Here is a 13525-nt window from a genome sequence, read left to right as displayed (position 1 = left end):
TTGTTACAACGGTGTGGCTGACATCTGCCAAGCCCTCTGCCCTCCACCCCTTCTTCCATTAAAAATTATCCGAACCAATTTTTTTTAAAGGTGCCCAATACCTATATAGATATACACACACTCTATAGGTATGATATAGGTGTACGTACGTGTGTATACATCTGTGCACAGTCTATATCCTACACAGAGATGCAGAAGCACTCGCTCTTATCTTCCCATGAATCATTAACAGCATCACAAAAGGCAGTGACGAGATCTCCAGGAGCTCATTACCAAGGGCGGACCGTACACACTTTTATTGAAATACGACAATTTACACAAGAGCTAAAAGTTTGCTCCCCCCCCCCCCCGGGAAACTAACCTGTGTGCCTGGATATCAGAATTAGCACCTAGTGTTCACAAAAAAGGCTCTGCAGCATTACTTACTGCAAACACGGGTCAGATCCTAAGCAATGCGGGCGCAGGGACACGGGGATAGGTTAAATAATCTAATTTCTTGTGAGCATCGCATTAGCTTGTGGCCTCACCGCAGCAGCGGAGTGTCAGGTACCTGGTTATCTCTGCAGGACTAGGAATGCATAGTTCATAGGGCTGGATACATCTGACAAAAAGGGACAAGTCACAGTTGTGGTCAGAAGTTATCGCAGCGCAAACGTCCAAGAGCAGTGTTTCTGAAGCGGTGGAAGGTAGCAGAGGTAGGTCCTTTCCTCCTTGATGGTACGAATTTAACATTGCTCACGAGTCATTTGAGCTAAGTAGCTTTATGTTAGATATGTCAGGTACCCAACTCAGCCACGGCAGGCTGGATTAACTGGAAGATATTTTAAATTATATATAAAATGTTTCACTGGCATAAAAAAAAGTCATATTGCAAGAGGTTACTTTCTGGGGAATGAGCTATTCTTCTTACCTTCAAACACACTGATCTGCCCTTTCAGTGGCATAAATCCATATTTACCTTGCTGATTTAGCAAGGTAATTCCCTTTCCTACAGAGGGTTGGTAAGGATCAGAAGACTGATGTTTCATGAAAAGAAAGTGCACTTTCTGCTCAGAGCAATGGCTCACGCTTGTTCTAAAAAGCAGCCTCTAATTATATGAACTTATTGATCTACCAGGATTGTCAAAAAAGCAATCAAGACCTAGCCCACTGATGGAAATCAATAGGCTGTGCTGGAAAAGAAAGTGCAAGAGTTGCACCAAAAGGGGGTCTCCCCTTAACGCCTCTTTTTGTTCCATATTACGCAATTTTTGATAAAAATATTTCCTTTCTTTCTGAATCTTGGCTCAACATTATATGAACTTATTGATCTACCAGGATTGTCAAAAAAGCAATCAAGACCTAGCCCACTGATGGAAATCAATAGGCTGTGCTGGAAAAGAAAGTGCAAGAGTTGCACCAAAAGGGGGTCTCCCCTTAACGCCTCTTTTTGTTCCATATTACGCAATTTTTGATAAAAATATTTCCTTTCTTTCTGAATCTTGGCTCAACGTTCTCTTCGGAAAAGAAAGTGCAAGAGTTGCACCAAAACGGGGGTCTCCCCTCAACGCCCCTTTTTGTTCCATATTACGCAATTGTTGATAAAAATATTTCCTTTCGTTCTGAATCTTGGCTCAATGTTCTCTTCAAAAGCCGTAATATCAGCACCTATGTGCCCCACTGAAGGCTATCAGGTGTGCTGACAAAGCAGAGAATGTTTACATGAAGAAATGTCATATTTTAAATAGCACTTTTTTTTTTTTTACAGAGCAGATTACAAGATGAGTGTCAAGTTTTCAAATCATTACAACAGTATCCTCTCTGACTGTAATTAATCACTCACACCATCGAGCTTACCAAAACGTTAACAGTGTCCTTGCCTTTATACTGGAAAGTGATTTAACTGAAAGGTGCTAAAATAAACACTTTTATATCGTTCTCACTCATATACAAGATGCCATGCACAGTCGAGATATTAGATTTTAAATCTATTTACAATTTTACATATTTTACAATATATATTTCTTGTTTCCAGCTACAGAATTAATTCAGACTAACATTGGTACCTTTCAAGTTTCTGCTGGAACTTGAATTCCTGAAGTTAAACTAATTATTAAAAACAATTAAGTGCATGCCTAGAAGGAAGCTTTCAGGAAAGATGTCAATGGACTAGTGCTGCTTAAAAATTACACCGGTTTGTGTAGAAAATTTAAATTCAGTTCAAAAACCCACAAAAGCCTAATAGAAATCTACTTGACTAAAATAAATACAATTCATTACACTTAACAAAAAAAAAAAGTACCTTTAAAAATGTACTGATTTAAACTCATCTGATTTGTAAGCTTAAATTTGCTTTCCTTCCCAAGTAGCAGATAGTACCAGGTGAGGATAACGATGCTCCTTATCCTGCATAAACCTGAGGCTGCAGTGGTGGGGGCAGCTTGTCATTCTCCACATTTTCAGAGTCTATAGCTGCTAAGGCTTGATTTTTTGGTTTTATTTCTAATGGATATTTCTCAACAATATCTTGGACTTCCTTTGTAATTCCATCAGTCCAATCTATTAGGTCTTTCTCAAGCTTCTTGGCTTCATTGACAATTCTTTCCTGTCTCTCATTCAACTGCGACAGGAGGTCTAAGTTTTTATACATTTGCTTAACACCCAGGCACACATCAGGTGAAAAACTGTCAGATTCTTGCTTCTTCGGGGATGTCTGACCAGTCATAAAACGATCGAAATCTTCTTGGCTTAGATTTAAAGACTGAGCATCCAGTTTTTCAATGAAGGCCACAGCACAGCACTGCAAACAAAACAGAAAGTGAGCATCCCTGCAAGCCACAGACTGCAACTCAGGCATTCCATGTTTATTTATCCTGCTGTTAGACCAATAACTGATTATTTTATTTAATGCCTCAAACAGATTGCTCCTAAAGAGCTTTCCAGAAGCTAATTCTATCAGACAGTTCACATGCCTCTTTCCTCTCCCCAAAGTCTGAAGAAGTTGAGAAGTCGAAGGACAATCCAGGGAAACACCACTTCAGCTGAACAGTCCTGACTCACTGGATACCGAACATTACCTCGGGGTTACTGCAGCATTTTGGAGGGGAGAGAACAGACAGAACATGACAACTGAAAAAGAACACTGCATCAATATTTAATAATCTGATCAGCAGGATCTGCTATGGTCTCTCTTCGTTTGCTGAAGGAAGGAATCTCAAATGCCCATCTTACCTTGTGGATGCTCTCCTCCTCCTGAAAGGAATTTCTAACATTCCAAGTGTTTCATTCAACTACGTATTTTTGAGGATTGCTTTATGATGACACTCAGAGAAACCAAGTTCATAATCCTAATTCCTTCTAATACGAACAAGCACACAAAAAAATGCCTCCTGCAGGAGCTGTAAAACGCCCGTTTGTCTCTGCACGTTAATGGCCTCGTTCTGAAGTCCCTCCAAGGCTCAAATGGGGAACTTTGCATTTGTAACATCTGCGTAGTCCAAACTCGGGATTTTAGGACTAGAAAGCATTTATCTCCTTACAGAATGAAAATATACCAGGTCTTAGCATCAGACTGTTCAAATAAAGAGCTTAATCTTACAAAGAAAGCAAAGCACCGTCTGGTTTGGAAAGCAGAGAAGGGAGGAAATAAAAAGCAAAAGAGCTTGCTGTACTCTAAGTACCCTCAACCACTATCTAAGATTAGTTTTAATTCTCCTTCTGTGTTACTCTGTGTTTGCCTTTACTGGAATTCCTACATCCAAATAAAAGATGATCTTCTTGTATAAAATGTCAGCACTGTTCCTGCACTTACCAGATTGGTAAAATAGTAGCCGTCTTCTCCTGTCATTAACCTGCTTGGGTTACAGAATCGTGTTATGTACTGGATGTTAGACTGCAGGCGGGGTGGGTTTCCCTTCAAAACTATGTATATAAGTGTTGGGAGAAAGTCATCAGCAGAAGCTGGTTCATTTTTTGTGATTTTAATAGCATTAAATATATGCTTGCTGCACTTGGTGATGCATGCTAATTTATCACGAGGGACACGCTTTGAATCCATTTCGATAATATCTGTAAGAGAAAAAAATATCAAATCATTAAAACCATATTAATCAGACACCTGAATAAGTAGGACACTTACTGGACAATATTAAAATTGCACCATTTTTATCTGTGGGGCCTGCTGTACCATAGAATTATCTGTTTATTCATCCTTCTCTTGGTTCAGTCCAAGCATTTCAAATAGATCAGGTACGCCTAAACACTTCTGTGATAGAAAAATTATTGCCGCTTCACCGATGATATACTAGTCCAATACCACAAAGACTTCTGCAAATCTAAAAGCCCAGACACCCTTCTGATGACGGCAGAAAATAATCTCTATGAACAACAGATCTGAAATGTAAAGCTGGAAATGTAAACTTCATCATTCACAAACCTGTAATTGCTTTTACAACCATATCAGAGACTTCTGGAATTTCTTCATTGACAGGAACACACAGCATTTGTGGAGTTACCCAATGCAAAGCCCTAGGGCAAGAAAAAAAATGTTAAACCATTCTGTGCCAGTAGCATTCAGGTGTTTGAAACCAGCTGCTTCTTGAATTCAACGCACAAGGAGCGCTTTGTGTAAATGAGGCACTAGTCCAGTTATTAGCTACTTTATTCCACTGAAGTAATTTATTTCCAGAAAAAAAATGGTTTTTTGCTCTAATTTAACAAAAGCACACCAATTAGTTTCCCTAGCATAGTAGCTTTCATTATTCATTCTATTAATTCCTTCTGATTCTTAAATAAAGTGTTTTTAACTCTTCCTGGTTAAAAAGTTTGCCATTTTTGGATGTACAGCAAAAGATTTTTAACATCCTTGATTCAGAACTCATTCACAGGACTGTGGATTACTCCAATTATTTTTCTTTCAAAGACTTACCTGATTCTCTTTTGGACAGCAAGATCTTTCTTCTCATCATCGGTTGTTTCAGGGCAAAAGACATATTTATACTGTCGAGTCATGATGTATTTTTCAATCTGATCCATTGCTTTCTCAACTTTTTCAGGTGGCACTGAAAGGTAAACAAAGTATTCCATGGCTGTTTGGAAGTTTGAATAGAGTTTGGTCATAATATCACCAGATCAGTACTAGCGACTCGAGCCAAAGGACGGATATATTTGGAGTATTTTCACTCTGTACAGCAGAGGTAAAAATATAGTGGTGAGAACACCATAGTGACGTGCCAAAATACACACGTGGAGTCACAATGAAGCACATTCATTTAGCACATTTAACATACTAATTCGGTTCAGCTGTTTGCAGCTAACAATAATGTCTCTTGAAAATAGTGTCTTGGAAGACCTCGGTGGATTTATTCTCAAAGTCCTCTGTTCCTGTTTATGCATCTAAAAAAAAAATGTTTAAACTGTGCCACTTACATACCAGCCACAAAAAAGCAGCCCGCAACAGAAACACTCCTCTCTCCCCGCCTTCTTGTGCGTGGCAGTGTAACATAAGGCTCACAGCCTTTTTTTGAGGCTTTTTTCTTTTTTAAAACATTACCTTTTCATCAGGAAGATACAAGGAAGAGGAATATGATACCTTTCCAACGTGTCTGTAGTTTCTCTGCTACATTTTGATAGAAGTCCTGGGCACATTCAGATTGCTCCTCAATACTTAAGTCCTGTAACAGAAAACCGATTAAGTGTGCCTGTGTGGAAGAAAGGGCAGAAATGCTGATGCTTTGTTTCCGTTTAAGGAAAGCGTCCAGCTGCAGTAACAGTCTGAGAATGCAAATACCTTGTCAGAGGTGTTTACCTTGGCTAAATTATATTCAAAATATGAGAAACCAAGACATAGCAGCTCCTTAACATGTGAAAAACTTGCATTTATGTGCCAAACAGATGTATATTAGCAATGGAATTGGACAGGCACAATGCCATTCTCCCCAGACACAGCCCTGAGTAACGCTGACAAAACAGACTGTTAAGCAGAATGCTTGCTCCCAGTTTTGTCTCTACAACTTCTGAAAAGATTATATACAGCACATAAGTCAGATTTGAAAGAATCTCTCTATGTAAATGCTTCTAATGATAAAGTCACTACAAAATCTATTCCCAACGTTATCTGCAAAACAACATTGTCCTTTGGGCATCAACTAACTGAGCCACTGATAATCATAAAGGAGGTTTGAAGGGTTAAAATTAACTTTACTGATCAAATCACTTTTCACCATTAAATGGCAGCATAAAACCATATGTAAAAAAATAAAATAAAAAAAAAAACCAAAAAAAAACTGGAGAGAGAACTTAGTTTCTGAATTCTCTAAGGCCAAAAACAAGACAGTTACCCTGACCCAGAAGTCTCAGCTCTGATGGCAGTGATGCATTTTAGGACAGGTTTACGTGTGGTAGCAAACTGTATGTTTTGAGAAAGACTTCTTTTTGACTAGAACAAGCTGTCGGGAACTGGGAAATGAGAGTACCTTCAGTTTTTATAACCAATAATAACAACATGCTATTTTCACAAACTCTATGCTCACAGTGAATCAGTTCTAAAAGAAAAAAAAACCTCAAGATGTTTTCAAAGTGGAAGGCATGTAAGATTCCATCAGAACTCCTGTTAATTTCCAGTCCAATTGGAGGATAGAAATTGAGTAACTACATACTGAAAAGGAAAAGGGCGGGGGGGAAGGTGTGCTGAATACCGACTCATTTCAACCGTAGGTGGCACTACAGACACATTAATTTTTCAAGACCATTACATTTTTTATATGAAGATGTAACCCTTATTCCATATTATAAAAAAAAAAAAAAGCACAGTCAAGTTCCCCTTCCCCAAAGGAGACACGTGGTTTGAAACTGTATTATCTTTATAACTTTTTACACTTAAGATAGCTAAAAACTCATTATATATTATAATTTCCACATGTCATATTTATCTAGGCAAACTGTTTGATCAACAGATATTTTATCTTCCAGAACTAACGTATTCAGGATGCAAAGGAAAGTTTTCTCAAGACACCCAAGATACAGCAGTTTGAGGGTTTCCTTAGTCATACACCAGACCAAAAAGGAAGGCATTCAGAATTGAAGACTGCCACTAGATCTTCATTTGAGTAAGCTTCTCAGCTGAAGATTCCTGTATACAGTATATAAAAACCAAACTGCTGGAAGAATTGCAGCCTTTTCCCCATTTCTGTCTCTCTTCCCCATTTTATTTATGTACAAGACATGCAAAACTTACCCTTTTATGATTCATTGCGTCCAAAAATAGTTTACATTGCTTATAGATATCTTGTCCAGGTTTATGATATGTCTTGAGAAATTCTATGAATTCCTTGGATACTCGATCTGTCTCGACGCTAGCCTGCCTGTTTATAGAAGGGCTGGGAGCTTTGGCTTCTTGGATCTCTGCTGGGAAAATTTGAGTACATCAGATCAGCTTTTTTACACTGATGGATAAATTCAGGAAGCATTTAACATATATTAAAATTTCAGGTTGGTTTTTGATTTTTTTTTCCCCAACTGTGCAGATGAATAAGCATTTATTTTTCTCAAGGTTTAGCAGTGAAATGCTGGATATTATTAAACAGAACTCCAGGAAAACAAGTATTCCACTGAAGTGAAACATTTATAGCCACGTCCCCATTTACACTACTGGCCTTTTTATACTGGCAAACTACTGTAACATGGGTTTGTTCTCCAGTTTCTTAAATTTTCATTCCCAGGGAAGGGATCTCCACATAAGGTCAGGGCTTCCAGATGGGATTCTGCAGCAGTTTAAGATAAAGGAGCAGTCCCTTTTCCATCCTCCCTCACCTTTACGTTCCTGCTCCTTTGTTTGCACCAACACAAATATTTATTCAACTGGCTCATGAACTAGCTCAGGGAGCAGTCGTTTGGGGCAGCGCTGGTCAGAAATCAGTGTTTCTTAGAGGGTTATTTGTCAGCTTGATCAGCTCCCCAGGCTGCCTTCCTACCAGGTCGCAGGAGCATCAGCAGCACAAGACACAGAACGGGAGCATGAGGTCGGTGCAAACGCCGCAGAATCACACCCGCAGTGTAAATGAGAACTTGGCCATTTGTGTTTCAGCAAGAGCAGAAGCACTGTGTCTGTTCAAGGAAGAATTTGCTTGGCACTCAAGGAGGTGGGAACACAGACTGCACACAGCACTGGATGCAAGTTTATCTAGCTGCAACCACGGGGTTTTTCCACACAAACACATCTGATTTTCCAAGGTGTACATTGCAAGTTAATTGTACTGATCCAACACCTTCGCTGCCCAAGTTTAGTTCACCCACCTTTCAACTTGCCAGCCAACACTGTTCAAAATGAAGGATTGAATAGAGATGGTGTAAATGAACATGATGAAAAGCAAGCAGCAGAGAGACAGAAAACATGAAAATATTCATGATCAACATGATACAAACATATCTTGCAATCTGAAATTACTAACATGCACAACAACAACAACAAAATCCTTATTTCAATAAGCATACATGCAGAACTCCAAAATAAAAGGAAATAAATGGGATTAGTATATTTAAGTTGGTACGTTTAATTTGGATTTGAGGTAGCTTATGGGGGGAGGGGGTGGTGTTTGTCATTTCTTGCTTTTAAAGAGATCCAGCACTACTATAGTAAATTCAAAGCTGTATAATCCAGCGACTAACAAACACTGATCATTTGACCAAAGCACAAGACTCACTAGAGCCCCTACACTTCAGCGTAACCTTCTCTGGATAATTCGGTCAGGTAGCATTAGAACATTTATGGTATTTAAGTGATAAGAATGGAAAAGGTTTTACAAATATTTAAAATTCCAACTGTTGCAATCAAGAGAGAAAGTGCAAATCAATCTCCTCTCTAGTTACACAAGAACACTTTTTCCAGAGGGGATTTCCTCCAGTCCTCTTTACACCCAAGGCTGAAAGCAGAATGCCTGTACAGTATTCATGCTGAACGGCAACCGTTACCGTATGTTGACCTAAACTTGTCACATTTCATGTTACATAACCAGCAAGAAGAGAGCATGGTTTTGAAATAATAAGCAGAGAAAGCAGGTACACTTTTGAAGGGGTAGAATTACAAGGTTTTTTTTTCCACAATTAATGACTAACTTCACTTCAAAGAACAGCTGAAGATTTATTTACTTATTTCAACACTGAGCTCACTGTATTATAAAAATAACGAACCTCATGCTGCTATTTGACCATAAGGAATAAGAATATGGTTTTTTTCATTCACAAATTTAAAATAGATTTTTTTTTTTAGTTAAGATATTATCAGCTGAGGCAGATTACTGTTAAACTAGGCATTAAAAAACCTGAATGTCAGAATGAACTGTCTTTTTAATGAGTCACACCAAGAACTGCATGTAGTCACTCAGAAATTTTGCAACTTCATTAATCTCTGTGGTGAAATCGTGGTTTAAGGAAGATGAATCCGTACGGTACGCACTGGTCACTAAGGGCTGCAGGAACACATGTACTTTCAGCAACAAAATATTTTCAACTTTTCCATGTACTCTAAAAGAATGAAGTCTAACTAAAAAGAAGCTGACTACAGAAAAGAAATTCCATTTGAAAAAGTTAAAGAGAACCTAGCAGAAGAGATATACCAAAATGAAGAGAAAGAGTATAAGAAGAGGTAAGAAAAGATCACCTTTTCAAAGAATAAACACTCAATATTAAAATCTTTCTCAAGGCATTCTACAAAAATGCGAGTTGTCACGGCAGGACATTAGCACTCCAGTGATTCACTATGGTTGTGCCATGGTCATGGATCTGAGTCCAAGCAAAGAATACTGAAAAAGGGTCTGTCATTAGCTCTACCAAGCACACCCATTCATTATCTTCATATAATTTGCAAAATAAAGAATGGTACATCTTCCAATTTCCTTAGTCAGCAGAACACATCAGAATTGCTAATAAATAATATAGGACAAGGTCCCAAAGTTGTTTGCATCAAGCGTTTTGGCATCCTTTTGGTTTAAATGAAACCAGTATGTCTTCTCTTGATATGAAATTGTCTTCTTGATTAATACAACAAACAGCTTGAGATGTTTTGAGAATGCAAAAGTTCTTGAAGTGTGACCTATTAAACTGAAGTACTTTCAACTTATTATCCAATTTATAATGGCAACCTGGAATTATTTTTTGATAAAAATACGAAGCAGCAGAAGGTCTAGCTACTTCTTACAAAATCCTGATTTTTTTGAAACTGCATAATCCTTCAGGTGTCACACTACGGTAGAGCTCAAAGCAGCTTCCACTTTATTCCTATTTTCTCCATACCACAAAGCAAGGAATTGGTTTAGAGATTCAAGTTCACTTTGAGATGCTGGATTTGGTTTTTTTTTTGTCATCTTCATATTCAACAGCACGACTTACAACTGGCACAACCCTAGTTTGTATTTTGCAAAGCCCAACTAAGAAGTAAGCTTACTAAAATCAAGCAGCCAGCTTGCCTAAGCTGTACTGCATTACCTTCAGTAGGGGAAGCCAGTTCCCAGGAGGGAGTAAAAATCTCCTTCAAATCCCTGAGAATGTTATCAGCATTTCGCTCCCTCCCAAGCTGTCCTTGCTTAACGATTTTCTCTTGAGCCACTGAAATAAATGCAAAAGCAAGCAAGACACCAAGAGCAGGAGCATGTCAGGAGAGATGGTGAAGGGGATAAAAAAAGAAAATATGGAAAGTGAGAAGAATGAACATAAAAAAAGTTTTTAATACATAGCTGAATGCCAGCTGCTGCCCAGGCACCAAGACAAATTCCAACATGAAATCCAGACTTTAGAATTTCTTATTAAGGAAATTCATCGTCTATAAGGCTAAGATACATTAACGTTGCTTTTTCTTCTGGAATGCCTCCTCCACAGTCTAGCATTTTCCGGTTTTTGCCCATGTAAGCTATTGGTATGCAAAGGCATCAGTGCCATTAATCATTCCGACTTGTAACACATGCTGTAGAATGACAACCCACAAACACATAAACACTACAAGCTTCCTTTCACATTTATTTTCATTTAAAGGCACCCTGCTTACACATTCCATTTTTTCTGTTAAAGCTCTTGAAGCGATCAATTATGGCAGCATCATCTGATATTTTATATCAGCATTTCTACCACACTTAGACACCCCGGTTTGTTCGACGTGACTGACAGCCAGTACCTTTTCTCCTGCTTTCTTCAGGAAGAGTTCCCCTTCAAGGGGCTGAGAACAACGGGATGAGGTTCAACAAGGCTGAGTGCCAGGTCCTGCACTTGGGTCACAACAACCCCCTGCAACGCTACAGGCTTGGGGAAGAGTGGCTGGAAACCTGCCCTGCGGAAAAGGACCTGGGGGTGCTGGTCAACAGCCAGCTGAACACGAGCTGGCGTGTGCCCAGGTGGCCAAGAAGACCAGCAGCATCCTGGCTGGTATCGGAAATCGTGTGAAATCTGTGTTTTCAGTAAGACTTTACATATCACTCTCCAGAAGCATCATTGTGTCAACTTTTTAAAGTCAAGTCACAGAGCATTACTCTGCCTTTTAGTACATCTACCAAAAATACTTCTTAATTTAACATGTTGTACTGAGCCATTAAAAGCAAAGGAGAAAATTACCCTTCTTAGCTCCTGTTCTGGAAGAAGCAGTGAAGAACTTCTTCACAGTAGTGACCTTTCGCGTTTTCTCATTGGTTTTCTTTTCTTCAAATTTTGAAAAGGTCAGCGACTGTGCCCCTTGGGTACTCTGACTGCTGGCATACGCTTCTTCCTCCTCACGCTGAAGCCTGGAATCAGAAAAATATAGGTCTCATTTAAGTGCTTAAAACCAGCACAAATAAACTAATTTCCTGTGCAATAAATTAATTACTCATTTGACATGCTAATTCTCCTCTCTACCCATCTTCATTTCTTGCTTCCCACCACATCTCCCTTCACTGCCCTCTTTCCATGCTGTAACGGTGAAAGTGAAGGAAAGCTTACAATGGCCAGGGAGGATTAAATAGTAAGGTCAAAAGGGAGGAAACTAAAGTATAATCATGGTCACCTTCCGCTCATGTCACAGCCCTGAACTCTACAAAGGTAGAGGTGAGGGGAAAGACTGCGGGAGCATTTCACCTTCCCCCCTGCCTCCTGAGGTTTACCACCTATCACCACAGGCAGTCCTTTACCACCCTGGAGATAAAAACCAGGGCACGCAGCTGAGCAAGTGAAATACCCTGTCACAATCTCAGAAATATTCTGGGAGACATTACTGTTGTCATAATTTGTTTTCAAAGTCTTGGTAATAGATACGCTTGATTGAACGAATGAGCAAATCAGTTCACTGCAACACTGATGGGTGCTTTGCCCCAAGCCTATCTTTTAATCTGCATATACAAAGTAGGGCAGGGCAAACGCACCAATCCTTCAATGGTTAGTTTTACCCCAATGCAGGAGGGCTAAAATAGGTTAAATTATATTGCCCTTCAAGATGCTAAAAGGTTGAGCAATTTTCTTTAAACATCCATCCAGCTCAAGACGGACTATAAATGGTCTTGCCTTTGTAATCTCTTAAAGCGGGAATTGTCTTGAATTGTGCTGGCAAGCCTGTCTGTTCACTACAGCAAACAATCACAGCTTATCTGTTCCTCAGCATCTCCCTCCTGAACAGTTACTTATTAAGGAATTCCTTAAATGCTGCATTTTATTGCACATAGATGTTGTAAGACTGACAGCATCACTATCTGCTCTAATAATACTGAAGTTTTTATTAAATGTTTAAGCCTGATTTATGGCAAAGGACAAAACGACATGTAGCTTCCACAGACGTTACCTTCTTCGTGTAGGCTGATGTGAACACTGTACTTAATGCCTTTTTTAATTTCTTCATTTTTTTTCCCCCCCCAATGACCTTGGTTAATGTATCACTAGGTAACTCAAGTTCCCCAAAGTGATGCTCCTCCATCTCAAGAATTCACACAACCATGAAAGAATTCATTCTGAGTGGATGTCAGGTAACTCACACCTGGCAGTGACACAAAGGACAGCTGTACTACAACAGTGGATGCTTTGCAGTTTCTCAAGCAGGGGATAATGCTTTTGCTTCCTACCCAAATCCAACAGAAAAGAGTCCTACCTGCTCTTGTTTTCTCACTCAAGTATAGATTTCCTCCAACCCTCATTTTCAGGGTCAAGCATTTATCACACCGGGAAAACGAGACTGTTTTGCAGAAAATATGTGCTTAGAAAAATTGCCTGAATTATTAAAGCTTTGATGCTTTTGGGCTTAACCCTGCCATTTAAAAGAATGACTACAGACCCATTTTTTTTAACCAGTAGCTGAAACGTAAAACCATTGTGCTGGCTACATTCAAGACCATAACCGCAGTCTCCAGAGGCAGAGGTATTTTAATCAAAATTGTCACTTTCACCCTTCCAACTGCTAGTTAGAATTACAGATTTCAGTATGTAAATTGGGTCAAAGCATTTGTTGAGAGGTTGGGGGGGTGTTTACATTTGTTACTTCACAGACTTTCCTTTGAAACCTCTTAAATTAGAAGGTTCATAAATATTCATCTTTGCATCAAAG

The 13525-nt window shown here is 39.1% G+C and overlaps 1 protein-coding gene across 3 annotated transcripts in view; it reads right to left on the bottom strand.

Moving 5' to 3' along the window:
* Positions 1-2128: 2128 nt before the first annotated feature.
* RABGEF1 (RAB guanine nucleotide exchange factor (GEF) 1) overlaps positions 2129-13525 on the bottom strand; it is an 11739-nt gene continuing 342 nt past the window's right edge. The window contains exons 2-10 of one of the 3 annotated variants that reach the window (XM_010087798.1): positions 11575-11741; positions 10459-10578; positions 8272-8292; positions 7214-7380; positions 5570-5651; positions 4907-5039; positions 4415-4506; positions 3791-4047; positions 2129-2779 (exon numbers count right to left, since the gene is read on the bottom strand). In XM_010087798.1, coding sequence (XP_010086100.1) covers positions 2381-2779; positions 3791-4047; positions 4415-4506; positions 4907-5039; positions 5570-5651; positions 7214-7380; positions 8272-8292; positions 10459-10578; positions 11575-11741 — 1438 coding nt within the window. In that variant the 3' untranslated portion in view covers positions 2129-2380. Of the gene's footprint in view, positions 2780-3790; positions 4048-4414; positions 4507-4906; positions 5040-5569; positions 5652-7213; positions 7384-8271; positions 8293-10458; positions 10579-11574; positions 11742-13525 lie in introns of all 3 variants that reach the window. The other 2 variants (XM_010087800.1, XM_010087799.1) reach the window with 2 other exon arrangements.

The sequence above is a fragment of the Pterocles gutturalis genome, unplaced genomic scaffold (genome assembly GCF_000699245.1).
Source record: "Pterocles gutturalis isolate BGI_N339 unplaced genomic scaffold, ASM69924v1 scaffold31721, whole genome shotgun sequence".
Classification (NCBI taxonomy): domain Eukaryota; kingdom Metazoa; phylum Chordata; class Aves; order Pterocliformes; family Pteroclidae; genus Pterocles; species Pterocles gutturalis.
This window is presented reverse-complemented; position numbering and strand designations above follow the sequence as displayed.